The 20,062-nt window shown below is 38.8% G+C and overlaps 1 protein-coding gene across 1 annotated transcript in view; it reads right to left on the reverse strand.

Moving 5' to 3' along the window:
- esr2a (estrogen receptor 2a) overlaps positions 1-20,062 on the reverse strand; it is an 82,573-nt gene that overhangs the window by 35,263 nt on the left and 27,248 nt on the right. Inside the window, exons 2-7 of the mRNA XM_061885864.1 lie at positions 14,846-15,563; positions 12,450-12,610; positions 9,141-9,257; positions 8,756-9,064; positions 8,530-8,668; positions 3,007-3,140 (exon numbers count right to left, since the gene is read on the reverse strand). Coding sequence (XP_061741848.1) covers positions 3,007-3,140; positions 8,530-8,668; positions 8,756-9,064; positions 9,141-9,257; positions 12,450-12,610; positions 14,846-15,252 — 1,267 coding nt within the window. The 5' untranslated portion in view covers positions 15,253-15,563. The remainder of the gene's footprint in view (positions 1-3,006; positions 3,141-8,529; positions 8,669-8,755; positions 9,065-9,140; positions 9,258-12,449; positions 12,611-14,845; positions 15,564-20,062) is intronic.

Consider the following 20,062-nt stretch of genomic DNA (forward strand, 5'->3'; position numbering starts at 1 on the left):
ATTTGAGCGAGGATGAAAGATTTGTGAATTACGATATTGATAGTAAACGATTACAGAAAGAAAAAAAAAAAAAAACGACGGCAGTGTGAGCGTTTCAGATGTAATTAGACACATTTACTAGCATAGATCTGGAAGATCCCTTATCTGCTTATTGTTTTAATAGTGTTTTAGTGAGATTTTTAAAGATTGTAAAGACATACCTCGAGGTCGGATGGCTGCGGTGAACACACAGTGTCTCAGAGAAAAGCCGAGGAGCCAAGCTCACAGCTGCTGCAGGACGACGAATAATCCACTGATGTCTTCGGTAAAATATATATCACAATTTCCCCATCCAAAAACATGCTGGTTGACGTAGAGAAAACATGTTCGCTTGACCGCTCTGCCTCACAACAAACAAAGAAACACCGGCTGTGTCTCGGTGCTAAAGACAGCTGCAATCCACCGATTTCCACCAACAGCATTCTTTTTTATAGTCTCCATTATTAAATGAACAAATTGCAAAAGTTTCAGATACACAGATGTCCAAAATACTGTGTAATTACACCATGAACAGAGACGACTTTTAGCTGCGTTTGGTGCTACGCTAATATGTCCCCTCCAACAGGTGACGTCACGCGAATGAGTCATCATTCCGCATTGTTTTCAACAAGAAACTCGCGGGAAATTTAAAATTGCAATTTAGTAAACTAAAAAGGCCGTATGGGCATGTGTTGCAATGTTAATATTTCATCATTGATGTATAAACTATCAGACTGCGTGGTCGGTAGAAGTGGGTTTCAGTAGGCCTTTAAACAGCATGATTATTGCACAGGTGTGACACTCTGGAATGTGCAGTCTTGCCTTATTGGAGTCTGGAGGGTCACAAAAGCAGACAGCATCAGGTGTGACCACCATTCACCTCACACAATGCATCTCCTTCGCATAGAGTTGATCAGGTTGTTGATTGTGGCCTGTTGAATGTTGGTCCACTCATCTTCAATGGCTGTGTGAAGTTGCTGGATATTGGCAGGAACTGAAACACGCCGTAGTATACGCCGATCCACAGCATCCCAAACATGTTCAACGGTAGACTTGGTGAGTATGTTGGCCATGCAAGAACCGGGATGTTTTCAGCTTCCAGGAATTGTGCACAGTTCTTTGCAACATGGGGTCGGGTCTTGCATTGTCATGCTGCAACATGAGGCGTGAATGGCACAACAATGGGCCTCAGGGTCTCATCCCAGTATGTCTGTGCATTCAAAATGCCATCAATAAAATGCACTTGCGTTCGTTGTCCAGAACATACGCCTGCCCATACCATAACCTCACCCCTACCAAGGGACATTCCATTCACAAAGTTGACATCAGCCAACCGCTCTCCCACATAACGCCACACACACTTTCTGCCATCTGCCCTGAACAGTGAAAACTGGGATTCGTCCATGAAGAGATCCCCTCTCTAACGTGCCAGACGCCATCAAATGTGAACATTTGCCCAATCAAGTCAGTTACGACGACAAACTGTTGTCAGGTCGAGACCTCTATCTGGACGACCAGCACGTAGATGACCTTCCCTGAGATGATTTCTCACAGTTTGTGCAGAAATTATTTGGTTATGCAAACCAATTGTTGCAGCAGCTGGTCTCAAATGATCATGGCGGTGCACCTGCCGGATGTGGAGGTCCTGAGCGGGTGTGGTTACATGTGCTCTGCGGGTGTGTGGACGGTTGGATGTACTGCCAAATTCTCTGAAACGCTTTTGGAGACAGCTTATGTTTGAGAAATGAACATTCAATTCCTGGGCAACAGCTCTGGTGGACATTCCTGCAGTCAGCATGCAGACTGCACGCTCCCTCAAAACTTGCGACATCTGTGACATTGTGCTGTATGATAAAACTCCGCATTTCAGAGTGGCCTTTTATTGTGGGCAGCCTAAGGCACACCCGTGCAATAATCATGCTGTATAATCAGCATCTCGATATCCCACACCTGTGAGGTGGAATAAGATTATCTTGACAAAGAAAAATACTCACTAACAAATATTTACACATAATTGTGAACAATAAGAGGAATAGGTATATTGTGTATATTGTAAAAGTTTTAGATATTTGTGTTCATTTAACAAAAAATGGGAGCAAAACCAAAAGTTTTTATTTTTGTTCAGTATGTTTTAGGACTACAGTTGAAAATGTGCACTATAATATGTCTCGTCTACAGTCTGGAAATCTGAATTTCCTGGATAAAATAAAATCACTTAAGGAATCAATGATTTTCTGGTTAGCCAAAACAAGGGATGTCCAAAGTGTGGTCAAGAGGCCATTTTTTATATGCCCTTAGCATATTCAAAACACAAAATTAAAGAAGGAATCTAATCAACACAAATACAAATTACTGATTGCCTTTGGCTTCTATAAAAAAACTGAGTTAAGCATTTAAGACTACAAAGCACATTTGGACTTACATTGGTTTTAGCAAGTTATTAAGTTAAAAAAAAAGGCAGATACTATAAAAGTAGCTCCCACACTGTCCTTTATGTGGAAAGAGTAAAAACAATGTAGTGAAATCCCAATGGAAAGCGACCGACCCCAATAGACATTTTATCTCTTCCGGAAAAAACGGTGCAGTGTCAAAGCAGCAACAAAAATACCCATTAAAATTGAACCACATATATTCACTAAAGATAAAAAAAAACATGTTTTGGCATTGGTCTGCAGAGCTGTACTCACAGGGCCCCTTTTATTTAATTTTTTTTTTTCATTTTGTGACTCACAGCTATTACATAAATAATGAGCCATGATGAAAGCTGTGCCGAAGGAGACGGTGCAAAAAAGGAAAAAAACACGACCTTGTTCAACTTTTTAGAGGCAAAGCTCAAAGGACAACGGGTCTGCAGCGAGGCCGATACCTCGACCCTGTTCACCTTCTAGCGGCCCAATTGCCACACAACACACACAAACATGCACATTTGTCCCACTGAACGGCTGGACGCACAAACTTGTGTTGCAGCAGGTGTGTGTGTTGACTCACTGGAGTTAAGGAGGATCATGGCCTTGAGGCAGACATACTCCTCTCTCTGTAGCTTGAGCTCCCTCACCCTGGACGTGGCGGCGACGAGCATGTCAAAGATCTCCGCAAAGCCCTGTACACAGTTGCCCTCTTCTCTACCACACAAACACAACCTTTGTCATTATACTGTATAGGTACCATGTATATACAGTAGAAATGTGGCATGAACAATTGGAAATAACATAAATACACATTTGTGCTTCCACAATAATGTAAAAGTCATAATAATAATTGTTACATAACACTAACACCTGTTGAAACTAGTTTCAGCATGCATGCACAAAATAGCGGTTCTTTGTCAGGTATTATTTAACTTAATCCTGTGATCCAAGTGCAATAGGTGACTAAAACAATAAAACAGGCTGGAACAGGCATCATAAAAAGCCTAAAATAGTCACGACTGTGCTTGGCACGAAGCTTGCAAACACCAAATGACAAATACATGAGCTACGCTGATATGTAGTTGAATAAAAAATGCTCAGAAATTATATAGGACATTTCCATTAGAAAAAAAAATAAACTGGATTTTAATTTTCATTAGAAATCACCTTTAGAAAACAAAAACATAATTATTGGCCGAGATCAGTGCTTTTCAACTATTTTCTGGTGCGCCGCCCCTAGGGAGAAGAACATTTTTCAAGCTTGCTCAGTCATTTCTTCCTTGATGTTACAGATAGTATCTTTGGATAAAATCTCCTATTTGTCATATATACATGAGAGGTGTCAAAAGAAAAAAAAAGATATTAGAATGAATTGCAATTCTTATTTGTAACGATTCTGAATCGATTTTAGAAATCGAAAATCTATTAAAAATATATGTATAAAAAAATTAGATATATTTTTTAATTATATTTAATTTATTTAAAAATATATATATATACTGTATTTTTCTGACTAAAAGTCGCAGTTTTTTTCATAGTTTGGCCAGGGGTGCGACTTATACTCAGGAGCGACTTATGTGTGAAATTATTACCACATTACCGTAAAATATCAAATATTATTTAACTCATTCACGTTAGAGACTAGACGTATAAGATTTCATGGGATTTAGCGATTAGGAGTGACAGATTGTTTGGTAAACGTATAGCATGTTCTATATGTTGTAGTTATTTGAATGACTCTTACCATAATATGTTACGTTAACATACCAGGCACCTTCTCTGTTGGTTATTTATGAGTCATATAACGTACACTTATTCAGCATGTTGTTCACTATTCTTTATTTATTTAAATTGCCTTTCAAATGTCTATTCTTGGTGTTGGGTTTTATCAAATGAATTTTCCCCAAAAATGCGATTTATACTCCAGTGCGACTTATATATGTTTTTTTCCTTCTTTATTATGCATTTTCGGCAGGTGCGCCTTATACTCCGGAGCGACTTATACTCCGAAAAATACGTTACATAGATATTTTAATTAACTTTTTACTTTATTAAATGTTTGGGCAGAATTTTCTTAAACAAGTTATATAGGAATTTATCACAACTATTCATCTATTTTATGGAATAGAAATGTAGTTAATCATAGAACTGACGACCAATGTTATTAAAAAGTTTTGATATGGAATAAAGAATTGATTCTGAATCGAATAGTTACCAAGAATCAAATCGAATTGCATGGTGCCCAAAGATTCACAGCTCTAATGTACACACAGTTTGGATTTTTGGCAGCGATTTCTTCTTCTTCTCTTTTCATCGTCTTTATGTGCATCCATCTCTCTCGTGTTGTTGGTTTGATTGAATTAAGTAACTTGTAACTCGCTGCGCTGCTGTCACATGCCTACCCCTGAGTCTTAAAATCGTTTTTTTGTTTATGTGGGGGGGCGCAACATCTGTGTAAAAACCTTGGCCGGGAAGACATCAGGAAAGGAGGACAAAAGAGAAGGGATTTATTGTTAAAACGGGTATGATCAGGATACATCTTAAAGGCTGAGACCAGTTGTAAAATTTTAAGACCAATAGAAGCCCTAAGAGGGGGAAAAAACAATGAGGAAGAATATGAAATGTTAAAACGCAGCATTAGGGTAAAACAGTATTGCTTATTGATATTTAGAAATCAGTATAGATCAGGGGTGCCCACACTTTTTCTGCAGGCGAGCTACTTTTCAATTGACCAACTCGAGGGGATCTACCTCATTTATATATATATCATTTATATTTATTTATTTATGAAAGAGACATTTTTGTAAACAAGTTAAATGTGTTTAATGATAATACAAGCATGTGTAACACATATAGATGTCTTTCTTTCACAAAGACAAGAATATAAGTTGGTGTATTACCTGATTCTGATGACTTGCATTGATTGGAATCAGACAGTAATGATGATAAAGCCCACATTTTCAAATGGAGGAGAAAAAAAGTTGTCCTTTCTGTACAATACCACATGAAAGTGGTTGGTTTTTGGCATCTAATTCATCCAGCTTCCATACACTTTACAAGAAAAACATTGGCGGCAAATTCCGTAGCTTGCTTGATTGACGTTCACGGCACCCGAGGGTCTTGTGAGATGACGCTGGCTGCTGCCAGTTCATTATTATGAAAAAATGACAGAGAGGAAGGCGAGAAACACTTTTTATTTCAACAGACTTTCGCGCCATCCCTTCCGTCGAAACTCTAAAGGCCGACTGCACATTTCCTATCTTCACAATAAAAGCCCTGCTTCATGCTGCCTGCGATAACAAAATAAGAGTCTCGGAAAGCTGGCGTGCACAAGTGATGTGCACGCCAGCTTTGTGAGGGATCGCTTGTGCACGCCACTTTTCCGAGACTCTGTATTTAGTTAGCGCAGGCAGCATGAAGCAGGGCTTTTATTGTGAAGATAGGAAATGTGCAGTCGGCCTTTAGAGTTTTGACGGAAGGTACGGCGCGAGAGTCTGTTGAAATAAAAAGTGTTTCTCGCCTTCCTCTCGGTCATATTTTCATAATAATGATCTTGCAGCAGCCAGCGTCATCTCACAAGACCCTCCGGTACCGTGAATGTCATTTAAGTGACGTCTTGGTGAAGATTGGTGATCACTAATTTTTAAGTCTATTTTTTTTAAAAGCCTGGCTGGAGATCGACTGACACACCCCCCACGGTCGACTGGTAGCTCGCGATCGACGTAATGGGCACCCCTGGTATAGATTGTCATTACTGGCCATAAAGTATTGCATATTGCATACAATATATTGGGAATGGGCATTATAGCCTAAAATGTAAAATCACGATTTATATTGCAGCCTCCTGCAATAATGCAATATGTACTGCATGTTTTTTTTAAATGTATATACAGTACATATACTGTGCGCTCAAAAGTAAGTACAACTACGTCAGTCAAAGACCAATTTAGGCAAGTCAAATAGAGCTGTGCAATTTTTCAAACAAACTGTGAAAGTAAACCATTATTTTGCAGAAAATTAAGCACATTGGCTTTTTTGGGAAGCATACCAGATCTTTCTGACTAATCACGGTGTCTCCTCTTTAGAACACCTCTTAGACAAGAAGGTGGCATGCAAACAGCCAGTCAGATGCCGTCTCGTCATGTGATGCATGAGAAGCATTCATTTCATGTTTACAGTTAAAAGGGTATGTTTTGCTACGATAGGCAGTGTTAGTTTGTTAGTTGTCTGCAGTATTAACAGCACACATGCTGACTTTGACGCCACTGCTGGTGGTGATTCACTTCCATCTCGGACGGGATCGAAAACGCATCATTCATTCAAATGCTTATTTTTCTGCTAGCATTTTCTCAATGTGATGCAATATCCACTTGGCAAGTACTGCAAATGGCTCCCCTGTCTTCCTTGATAATAATTACAACGTCTGTGCTGCTGATCGGTGCCGTACGTGGTGACGTCATGCGTGCCCACAAGTATCGATAAGGGAATCTTTAACAAAACTGTCAAAAGAATCCCAGGAATCGAAACCCTGGGAGCCGATTCTCGCTGATTCCCATCCCTACCGATACCAATACTTTATATTTTTAAGAACATTGAATATGGGGATAGGTTGATTGGCAACACTAAATTGGCCCTATTGTGAATGTGAGTGTGCCGTGTATCTGTGTTGGTCCTGTGATGAGGTGGCGACTTGTCCAGGGTGTACCCCACCTTCCGCCCAATTGCAGCTGAGATAGGATCCAGCACCCCCCGCGACCCCGAAAGGGATAAGCGGTAGAAAATGAATGGATGGATGAATGGATGATTGATTAAATTCTTGACCACAGTTGTAACCACACAAAAAACAGGGTATCAAATAAATTATTTATTGTTATTGGCACGGATTTAAATACTTTGGTTGTTGCCCTCCTGTGTCCAGGGACATATTTCCTCAGTTTGTAGACGATAAAAAAACGACTAAATATGTTTTGTTTTAAATCGATCTAACCGCTGTTGTATAGCTCATATATCGATTACATTGTTACTGTCGATATTTGTATCGATCCGTCCACCTTTGTTTACATTCAACAGCTCCAGCTTGTGGTTAGCAATTAGGATATTGATGTTTCCCTCTTACACACATGCTTATGTGTGCTATTGCTATTACGTATTTTTACCTTGGCCTCAGTCTGGACCCCCTCTCTAGGGCACAGGCTTGGACCTGTTTCTCACTTTTTTTGTAAGGGGCGCCGGAAGTTGGCAGACCCGTCAGTGATTCTGTTCTGTCTCCCTGTAATGTTTGTCTGATCTTGAAAGGGATTGTGCTGAAAATCTTCATTTCCCCTCTGGAATTTATAAAGTATTTTGTGATTCTGATATCGACCTAGGCTGTGTAGTGTAGCAAGCTTAGCTATTCCTCATCCTCAAGCAATAATAATACCTGTAAGAAACATAGTTTTTGCCGCCATTGAGTTGAAGATTGTTGATTTAGAAGCTGCTTTGCACTGTGAGGAACGTTAGCTGCTAGTGAGAACACTACATTGTGTCTGTTCGCTTGTCGGGACGGAGTTATAATGTGTCATCAACATGCATTATGACGATTCAACGCTAGTAATAAAAAGCTCTATCGTCAGCCAAATGTATATAATTTAAATCGTATATTGTCTATATCGTGCAATGCTCCGGTTTATCTTGTTATTATCTGTATGCCTTGTTATTCCATCCTATAGTCTGATATGTAGTCACGGTGTTAAGGTTCCTAATTCACTTTTTTTTACTTTGAAGCAATAACACTTAGTTTCTGAAGGGGGTTTCTGAATGGGAAAATCTTGTTAATAGTTTGCATTTCGGTTTGCGCTGCTGGAAGGATTTGAGATCGTTTACCTTCTAATTATTGCATAAAAGCTGTATTTTCATGGCGGAAAGTGGTTGGACTTGCACAGTAAGATATAACAAAAATAAGTGGTGCTTAAAAATTAGAGCAAACAAGCCCCTTAATTGCACTTGATTATTACTCTATTTAGCTATTTAATAGTACTTGATTATTCATGTATTTAGCCATTTGAACCTGCAGGCCCATTCTAGCAGCCTGACTCTCAACTCTCAAAGTTTTCTGCTAAGATACCTGCTCAGGCTGAGGTCTGGTGAAAAGATAAGTTTTCCTGGGTGGTTGACGGACCTCCACATCAGTCCTATCATCAGCACCTCCAGCCAGCAGCACTCTAACAGGTGCACCTGGTCTAGCAGTCCCAGTTCCAGAAACCCTGTGGACATTAGATGAGACATATCCCGCCCAGATGACTAAGAATATTGCAAGTCAAAATTCTTATCACCGCATACGGCACACCCACCTGGGATCTTCTTGGCCCAGCTGATCATATGAACCAGTTCCTTATCAGCAAGGTTGGTCAAAGACATCATGACGTTGGCTTCTGTCAGCGGCCTCTTCATATCCTTCATCAGGTATATCTCAGGTGGCTCCGCCTCCATTATCCGTCCTATGAGCTGCTCTGGGGTCAGCGCAGGGGGGTGGAGCTCAATCATGACACCTGCCACTGGTTGAACTAACACCTTTTCTTCGTGAGTCCTGCTTTGTGACGAAAGAGCACTCACTCGCCTCCTCTGTTGGTTCCTGTAGCTCCCACGCTCCTTACGCATCCCTGGACCACATAGCACAATATGAAGCTAGCAAAAAAACAAACATAAGAAACAAAACGTTTTTGGAACATGTCTCACCACATTTGGTCATGCCAGCTTCATAGCATTTACGAAGGCGACACGCCTGGCAGCTCTTGCGCCGGTTTTTGTCTATGGTGCACTGATTGGTTGCTGGGCAGATGTAGTCATTGTGCCCTGAATCAAAAACGACAGATAAAGATGAGAGAGAAAATAACTAGATTCAATTAGTTGGGAAATGTTGGTCTTTAGAAAACATTCTTTGTGAAAAAATATAAAACTGATTTACAAACCCCCCATTGTATGAACTTTTTCATTTACGAACCACAGACTAATCAAAAACATGATGAACCTCTGGCCTAAGGTTAGCATGCTAACATAAAAGTTAGCAATGCTAATTTTAACTTGATATAACAAAAACATTTTGCATACTTACAAGTTAGAGACACGTCTGAAAATCCATGAATTTCAGGTTTAAATTATCTAAATTAGCTAAAATATTAGCATAAAATGTTAGCATGCTTACATAAGAGAAGCTAACATATAGTTATAGGATGCTCATGGTAGAATATCATACTCATAGTCGCATACTAATGTCAGCATGATGACATAGGAAAGGTTAGCATACCTCCAAGATGGCACAGAGTATCAAAAGCAAAGACATTTAGGTTTAAATTAATAAAATTAGCTAAAATGCGAGCATAACACATTAGCATGTTGACATAAATAGGAAAAGTTGGCGCATTTCTAAGATTGCAGCAAGTATCGAAAACAAGAAATTTTAAGGTTTACACAAATTAAATGAACAAAATTGACAGCATAAAACGTCGGCATGCTAACATAAGAGAAGTTAGCATACTTATAACATGATGGCAAGTATCAAAATCCACAATTTTCTGGTTCAAACATACAATAGCTAATATGCTAGTATAAACCGTTAACATGCTAAGTTAGGATGCCAACACTTTCCAAATAAGAGGAAATACCAAAAGTAGCGAGGCAGTTCTATAATGTTCCTGCGCCATGTCCGCTATATATTTGTATTTTTCAGTAAAACATAGCTGAAATTTCAAAATTACTGATAGTTGACTTGGTAACATCTACAAAGACAGCGTGTACTGAATGTACTAAACATTTAGACGATGGAATGCTTAAAAAACGTTGGGTATAGGCTGATTGATGACACTTAATTGTCCCTAATGTGTGAATGTTGTCTATCTTTGTCAGCCCTGCGATTAGGTGGCGACTTGTGCAGGGTGTAGCTCGCCTTCTGCCCGAGTGCAGCTGTGATAGGCTCCAGCACTACCGCGACCCCTAATGGGACAAGCGGTTGGAGATAGATAGATGGATGGATGGATGGATGTATGTGCGAACCTTGTGTCAGTGTACCGTTACAACCCTTTTTGTGCCCAGTAGCACAGCCATTGTAGGCAGGCTAATTGATCTCCTGTGCTCATTCAGTCAACAAAGCAATGTTGTCATTAACTACTGTGCTTAGTGCTACTTTGTGTACTTTAAAGTGGTGTTTACCCTTTTAACAGCATTTTGCTCGCTCAAGCATCATGTGGTCTGAAACATTCCGGAATTATTCAATAAATTGTTGACACTGCCACCTCCCTCTCTTCCGCTGTACGCCAAAAAATTTAACTGACAAGGTTAAGAACAGTTTATTTTTAAATTTCTAATCATTGTAGTGACCTGGTTGTTAAAGTTAATGGGGTTTTGTGATTTAAAATTGAGTGCATCACAAGGCTAGTGACAGTATGTGTGCGTGTCAGCAGGGTGGCTGAGTATGAGGACAGTTCAGCCAGCTGTTTTGGCTTTGTTATTATTAGAAAGTTGACCCATCTCCGCCATTGTTAGGTTTATTTGATATACAGTACTGTATCACACTTTATATTGTGTTCAAAGTGTACAAACCTTAACTAAAATATGGACTTTTGTCTAGGCTGAAACCCTTTATTCATATTTACATGTTTCTTAAGGACACATTTTCTTCATTATACAAACTTTTACGATTACTAACCATGTTTAAGAACCAATTAAAGGCCTACTGAAACCCACTACTACCGACCACGCAGTCTGATGGTTTATATATCAATGATGAAATATTAACATTGCAACACATGCGAATACGGCCGGTTTAGTTTACTAAATTGCAATTTTAAATTTCCCGCGGAGTTTTTTGTTGAAAACGTCGCGGAATGATGACGCGTGCGCGTGATGTCACGGACTGTCAGGAAATATTAGTGCACCACCATTTGCGGCTAAAAGTCGTCTCTTTTCATTGCGCAATTAAAGAGTATTTTGGACATCTGTGTTGCTGAATCTTTTGCAATTTGTTCAATTAATAATGGAGACTTTAAAGAACAATGTGTTGGTGGAAAGCGGTGTATTGCAGCTGTCTTTAGCACCGAGACACAGCCGGTGTGTGTTTGTTTTTAACACAGAGCGGTCAAGCGAACATGTTTCTCTACGTCAACCAGCATGTCTTTGGATGGGAAAATTGTGATATATATCTTACCGGAGACATCATTGGATTATTCGTCCTCCTGCAGTAGCTGTTTAAAAGGCAGCTGTGAGCTTGGGTCCTCGGCTTCTCTCTGAGACACTGCGTGTTCATCGCAGCCATCCGACCTCGAGGTATGTCTTTACAATCTCACTAAAACACTATTAAAACAACAAGCAAATAAGGGATCTTCCAGAATTATCCTTGTAAATGTGTCTAATTACATCTGATACACTAACACTGCCGCCGCCCGGAGCCGTCGCTTTTTATTTATTTATTTTTTTTTCTAGTCCTTCGCTTTCAATATCATCATCCACGCATCTTTCATCCTCGCTCAAATTAATGGGGAAATCAACGTTTTCTCGGTCCGAATAGCTCTTGCTGCTGGAGGCTCCCATTATCAACAATGTGAGGACGTGAGGAACCCTCATGCTTGTGACGTCATCGTCTGCGACTTTTTTATCAGCACCAAAAGTTGCGAACTTTATCGTCGATGTTCTCTACTAAATCCTTTCAGCAAAAATATGGCAATATCGCGAAATGATCAAGCATGACACATAGAATGGACCTGCTATCCCCGTTTAAATAAGAACATCTCATTTCAGTAGGCCTTTAAGTTTGTAAGTCAAGGTTCCACTTTAGCATAAATTATCTCTACCCAGCCTTTCGTGACAGTGCATATGCCACTTATTGTTCCCACTCAGAAATTCTGACGCAAAATGTGCCAAAATTTACAGAGATGAAAATGCAGAAAACGGCAGCAAAAGTGAGAAAACAAAGGCCTGAAATAGCATCAACAGTGCATGCATGGTATGCTGCTATGAATTTGCAAAACCAGTAGATGTGTTCTTGTGTCATACCTTGTATGCTCCTTTTGAAGAAGGCCTTACACCCTTCACAGGACCACACGCCATAATGGTAGCCAGACGCATAGTCATGGCAAACAGCACAGAAGTGAAGGTCTGCTTTTCCACCTGACGACCCCACAACATCCTCGCTGTCATGGGAACTCCTCCTCTTGCTAAAAAAACAGCAAATTTACGATTTAGGATGGACAACACTTGAAATGTGTTTATGTCACTGAATTGAAGTTTGCACCCAGTGTATCAGGCATGTGCTGATTTAACCTTTGGATTTGGCTCTCATCTACTTAAAAAGATAAATAGAGTTCTTGCCCCAATAACTGGTGAGGTGACAGTCCATGCGCAAGTATAACTTGGACACCGACTATATCAAGCAAGCACTATATTGATATTGTTCAAAATCAATGGGGTTCTTCTGCTACCTTTTGCATTGGATTTGAAATGTATCAAAATCAATAGGGTTCATCGTCCAACATAGTAAAATAATTAGGGATGCACAAAAAAAAAAAATCTATTTACATCTGCACCACAATTCCTGTTTATCCTATCCATCCATCCATCCATTTCCTACCGCTTATTACCTTTGGGGTTGCAGGGGGCCGGTGCCTATCTTAGCTACAATCGGGTGGAAGGCGGCGTACACCCTGGACGAGTCGCCACCTCATCGCAGCATGTTTATCTTATAATAATCATCATCTAAATCGATTCATAAATTTCCAAAATCGACTAAAACTATCAATAGAAAAAAAATGTTTTTTTTTTGTTTTTTTAAGAATACATTTTTTAAAATACCGGTGCATTTTTAGGCCATCTCATGCAACCAGAGGGCTTCTCCTACCTGTAATCTGTTTTGAAAAGGTTTCCTTATAATTGTTATACCAAATAATACATAGCGAAAAGTGAGAATCGTGTTGAATCGAGAATTGATTTTGAATTGAATCATTACCTAAGGAATTTGATTGAATCCTTGGGTGCCCAAAGATTCACACCTCTCGAATATTTGGATTAAATTTGTTACTAGAAAAAAAAAAGACTACAAATATTAACTGCCTACAAATATGTTCCTACAGATCTTAAGTTACTTGGATCGAGTACAGTTCAAAACCATTACAGTGCTTGTTTTGATTACTATTAATTAGGGGTGTGGGGAAAAAATTTATTCACATACGAATCGAATCGAATACATTGTGCGATTCAGAATAGATTCTATTTTTTTTTAAATCGATTTTTTTTTTTTTAATCAATCCAATAAACTACTATACAGCAATACCGTAACAATGCAATACAATTCCAAAACCAAACCTGACCCAGCAACACTCAGAACTGCAATAAACAGAGCAATTGAGAGGAGACACAAACCCGACGCAGAACACACCAAAAGTAGTGAAACAAAAATGAAAATTATCAACAACAGTATCAATATTAGTTATAATTTCAGCATAGCAGTGATTATAAATCCCTCATTGACATTATCATTAGACATTTATAAAAAATAAAAAAATAATTAAAAAAAGAACAATAGTGTTACAGTGCCTTACACTTGCATCACATCTCATAAGCTTGACAACAGACTGTGTCCAATGTTTTCACAAAGATAAAATAAGTCATATTTTTGGTTCGTTTCATAGTTAAAACAAATTTACATTATTGCAATCAGTTGATAAAACATTGTCCTTTATAATTATGAAAGCGTTTTTATAAAATATACTACTCTGCTAGCATGTCAGCAGACTGGGGTAGATCCCACTGAAATCCTATGTATTGAATGAATACAGAATCGCGTTGAATCGAAAAAAATCAATTTATTATCGAATCGCGACCCAAGAATCGATATTGAATCGGATCGTGGGACACCCAAAGATTCGCAGCCCTACTATTAACCATTGCGAATAGCTAAGATGTGACAAATCAGTATCAGTCAATATACTTGAAGCACTTCACAACATATATTGTTCAAAATCAACAGGGTTCTTGTGCTCTGCCATGGTGCAATCTTCAAGTTCAAAAAGGGACACGGAACATACTAACAAAGTGCAAATTTGGCCTTTTACCCCAGCTGTCTTAAGCTGTTTGGACGGCATTAAGTTAAAAATCAATAGTATTCTTACTATGATGAAATGAAACCAATTTAGAGCATTGGCGAAAAAATGTAGATAACAGAAAAGTGTCAAAATTCAAACTGTATTGATTTTAACTTACACATCTTGTATTTTTCAAAATCAGTCGAGGTCTTTTTATGACTATATTGTGTGGTGTAAAGTACTGATCAATAAGTAATTTACTGGGGATAAAATTGTATATCGGGAAAAATCAACCAGGATCTTGCTTTTACATATATCAAGCACTGTTTTGATGCTTCGATGTAAGGGTCAAGAAGAGATGCAACGTCCTACCTGGTAGTCAAGTCCCTGTCCCGAGGGGACAGCTCCACCCATGGACTCTGCACCGGCTGGCTGTGCTGAGGCCGTACCTGGGAGGGGTGCAGCGGTCCCGGTGGGCCCACGTGGCCATGGCCCGGCCAGAATAAGGAGGGCCTTAGGGACTGGTGCACAGAGGAGCAGTCTGAAAGACCCGGTCTGGCGTAGAAGATAGTTGGACTGTAGAAAGGGATGGTGGTATAGTCATGGCTGAGGTCGGTGTAAGGGGAGGGGATACAGATGGGCTGGCTGGTTTCGAGGGACAGACCAGGGGAGGAGGCGCTGAGAATGGGGGATAGGATATTACAGACCACACGACTAGAGTCCACTTCCTGGAGCTGCAGGAGGGGCTGATCCTTGTCTAGAGGGGAAGTAGTGGCCATCGCAGCTACAAGGATGTGTCACTATGGCTGGAATTTCTACACAATCCATGTAGGATGATTAGAAAACCGAAAACACTGATTTTCCAGGACATATGTGCTTATATGAACTGTTTAGTAATCGCCACTGAGCCCTAAACAGTGCAAAAGGCTTCAAACATGAGGCTTGTTTGGTTTTGACTACACTTGCTGTTGCATTCCAGTTTTAGGACGCATGCTACAATGCTAAAAATGAGGACCCGAGGTCCATTAAGGAGTTCCGATTTCAGGGCAGCCATGAGCATCAAGAGTCATTTGGGCTGACAGGACGTCTCCTGCAATGCAAACAAATGGCTTTGTTAAAAATGTGTCTGAAGTTTTTTTTTATTACACAATGTCAGTCTTTATACAATGACTAGCAAAATGACACAAAACTATAGTAATAACAAATAGCAACATTCTGACTTAAAAAAAACCCTAAAATAAATCAAGAACATAAATTGTAGTAGTCAGTAACAGTTTTATTTTTAGATCAAGCAGACCGAAAAAATGTTTGCATATCCATCCATCCATTTTTCTACCGCTTATTCCCTTTGGGGTCGTGGAGGGCGCTGGTGCTTATCTCAGCTACAATTGGGCGGAAGGCGGCGTATACCCTGGACAAGTCCCCACCTCATCGCAGGGCCAACACAGATAGACAGACAACATTCACACTCACATTCACACAATAGGGACCATTTAGTGTGGCCAATCAACCTATCCCCAGGTGCATGTCTTCGGAAGTGGGAGGAAACCAGAGTACCCGGAGGGAACCCACGCAGTCACGGGGAGAACATGCAAACTTCACACAGAAAGATCCCGAGCCCGAGATTGAACCCCAAACTACTCAAGACCTTCGTATTGTGAGGCAGATGCACTAACCCCTCTTCCACTGTGAAGCCCTAAAATGTTTGCATAATACCGAGAAAAACATGAAATCCTGAAAACAAACAAAAAAACAGTACAACACTTTGTTACACCACCCCAGGCTTTTATAACATCTTGCTTTCTCTGAGGCATGGAAACAGAACTCTACATCAATGTTGTTTCAACTTTCTCTGATTGCTGTTGTCAGATCTGCTTTGCAGGTTGGAGTCTTGTTAAGGAACATTTCCTTCAATTTCCACCACACATTTTTAATTGGATTGAGATTGACTTTATGTACAGTATCTTTCTTCAATTAAAGTGTTTAGTTTTTGCTGTGTGGTAAGATGCATTGTCATCTTAAAAATAATGTAATCTCCAAATATATTTTCAGAAAATGTTAATGTGAACGGGGGCAGCACAGTGAAAGAGGGGTTAGTGCATCTGCCTCAGAATACGAAGGTCCTGAGTAGTACTGGGTTTAATCCCGGGTTCGGGATCTTTCTGTGTGGAGTTTGCATGTTCTCCTCGTGACTGCGTGGGTTCCCTCCGGGTACTCCGGCTTCCTCATGCACCTGGGGATAGGTTGATTGGCAACACTAAATTGGCCCTAGTGTGTTAATGTGAGTGTGAATGTTGTCTGTCTATCTGTGTTGGCCCTGTGATGAGTTGGCGACTTGTCCAGGGTGTACCCTGCCTTCCGCCTGATTGTAGCTGAGATAGGCACCAGCGCCCCCCGCGACCCCATAAGGAATAAGCGGTCGAAAATGGAAGGATGGATGGGTTCATGTGAACTTGTGCATATATAGAAAATGTAATGACATCCATCTCCCCATATCATCAATGACTGTGGAAATGTGCACGTGTACTTTAGGCAGTCGTCTTTATAAATCTTATTGGAACGGCATCAAACAAAAATTCAGATGCACATTCATGATTTACTATATATTTCATCCAGTCATCCATAATCAACGATTACTTTTCCTTAGCCCAATGGAACCTTGTCTTTTTATGTTTAGGTTTTAATGACTGCTTTTTTGAGTTTTTCTGTATTTAAATCCCATTTGCTGTAGGCGGTTTCTTACAATTCGGTCACATAGAGTGACTCCTGTTCCGCCCATTTGTTTTGTTGTGTATTTTCTGTTTTCAAGACATATTGTTTCAAGTTTTTGGTCTTGATGTTTTCCTCGGTCTACCAGTACGTTGGCCTTTTACAACTTTTATAAATGTCTTGTGTTGGAGCCATGATTCATGACAATCCAACAGGTGCAACAGCGCTCCAAGGTGTGACTGCTGACTAATGAACATATTTAATATGATGCAGGTGTTACTTTTGGAAATGAACATTTAAAAGGTGATTCCATCATTAAATCTCAGGATTGAGTGATTCCATTTTTCCAAATTGGTTACAGACTACCACAAATTGTTTTGATTTTTTTTCTGGACTTTGTGTTTCTTAAAGCCAGAAACAACTCTCGTTTCGTGACATTTCTATGAAATTAAACAAATTAATGAACATCTTTCAAGTCTGATGATTCCAGTTTTTCCAGGGGTTGTACAATTGAACTGTGCCCCTAAGTGCCTTGTCTACCGAAACATTTGCACATTAATACAAACTGTATTTTTTATTTTTGTTTTATATATATATATATATATATATATATATATATATATATATATATATATATATATATATATATATATATATATAGTACATACTAAGTATTTTAAATATCTACATTCGCTTGTTCCCAACAACAAAACATTTAAGTTTTCCAAAATATACTGTAAAATATTTCTACATATATTCAGATATATTGTTTTAACTCATTTAGACTGAATATACAAAAACAAATCCTAATAACATTCTGTCGAATGTACATTAACATTAGGAGTGTCCAATGGCCAAAGGCCATTATCATTTTCACAGTTTGTTTTATTTTCTTGGCCATTGGCAGAATACAAAATATATATACAACAAAAAAAATTAATGAGATATTTCATTATATAACACATTTTCTTCACCACCTATAACAAAAAACCTAATGTGGACATTATAAACTTTCCTCAAATTGTTTTTTTTTTACATCTATAGCGTAAAAAACACTTGAAAGTGTCCTTTCATCCTCTTTTTTAACGTATTTATTCGGTGGAAAAAGTTTGGATACCCCCTGTTTACATTGTTTCAGTTTTTGTTGTATTGCAAATTTAACATCAGTTGCAAGTGGTGACACAAACTTGAAAATTAAGTTGTGAAATTGTATCTCATTTTTCTGATGGGAAATGTAGCACAATCTTTTGGACAACATTAAAATCCTGTAGTCAAACTGGAAAATTTAACAATAAATGATTGCATTAGCCTATACTAAATTGTACTTCTGGGAAAAAAAATAAGGTTTAAACATTTTCAATTGTAAGCTTTTTGTTTTTTCTTTGCGCTAATTTTAAATATACACAATAGTTATATATTGTGAATGTTTCACTATACAGGACTCTGTTGAATTTGGTGTTTATTCATTTAACACAGCTAAAATGGATGGGTGGGGGGACCCTGAATGGAACAAAATGTCCTTTTTTATACACCACTTAAGTGTGCTCCGAGATACTTGCAAGTACTGTTTTCATTGGAACCCGAATAATAAAACAACCAATCCATTTTTCGAACAGGAACATTAAATAGGCCAAACACCTGTGTCCTATCCTCTATGAATCATTTCTTCATGGCGACGAAAGGAAAAAGAAGCATCATATTTTAATGGGTTTGCACTTAGCCACCCTGTAATACACACAATTCATGCAAACAGGCGTTTCAGTTGTTGTGCAAATCCAAACACAAAATTGCAAAATACGTCCAAAAGGGATTCTATAGTCACTATTAAACAGGGGTCATATTGCGATTTTTTTTTCAACATTTAAAACACTTGCTTGCGGTCTACATACCATGTAATAGTGTTTTTTTTGGTTGAACTTGGAAAGTTGGGCCCCAAAGTCAAAATGGTTAATAATCCCTATCCTAGATGGTATAGCAAGACCAGCGGCCTCACCATGTTTTGCTGTCGGCAAGTCAATGAGACTGTGGGCGAAGAAGCGGAAGGAAACTGCCATGTCTTTAACTCGAAACTAAAGTTAAACTTTTACAGAGTTTGTATCTCTCCTGGACGTTTAAACGTGTATATTGGACATTTAAATTTGTATATTGACATTAAAAGGTTTTTCTATTCTATATCATGTTAATAACTCCACTGTTCTGCTGTTTTAACCATGGCTTGTAAACAATAGGCTCAAACTGGCTATACAGTAAGCTACGCTACGAGCTACATCAATAATGCAATAATGGATAATATTGTTAACTGGCCCATTGCAAAACATAGTGGGGACTAGGGCTGCGAATCTTTGGGTATCCCACAATTCGATTTAATATCGATTTTTGGGGTCGGGATTCGATAATATGTTGATTTTTTCGTTTCAACGCGATTCTCGATTCAAAAACGATATATTTCCGATTCAAAACGATTCTGTATTCATTCAATACATAGGATTTCAACAGCAACTACCCGAGTCTGCTGACATGCTAGCAGAGTAGTAGATTTCTTTTAAAAAACTTTTTTAATTGTAAAGGACAATGTTTTATCAACTGATTGCAATAATGTAAATTTGTTTTAACTATTAAACGAACCAAAAATACGACTTATTTTATCTTTGTGAAAACATTGGACTCAGTGTGTTGTCAAGCTTATGAGATGCGATGCAAGTGTAAGCCACTGTGACACTATTGTTATTTTTTTTTATTTTTATAAATGTCTAATGATAATGTCAATGAGGGATTTTTAATCACTGCTATGCTGAAATTATAACTAATATTGATACCGTTGTTAATAATATTATTTTTTGTTTCACTACTTTTGGTTTGTTCTGTGTCGTGTTTGTGGTC

This window comes from Nerophis ophidion, linkage group LG24, assembly GCF_033978795.1.
Source record: "Nerophis ophidion isolate RoL-2023_Sa linkage group LG24, RoL_Noph_v1.0, whole genome shotgun sequence".
NCBI classification, from domain to species: Eukaryota; Metazoa; Chordata; class Actinopteri; order Syngnathiformes; family Syngnathidae; genus Nerophis; species Nerophis ophidion.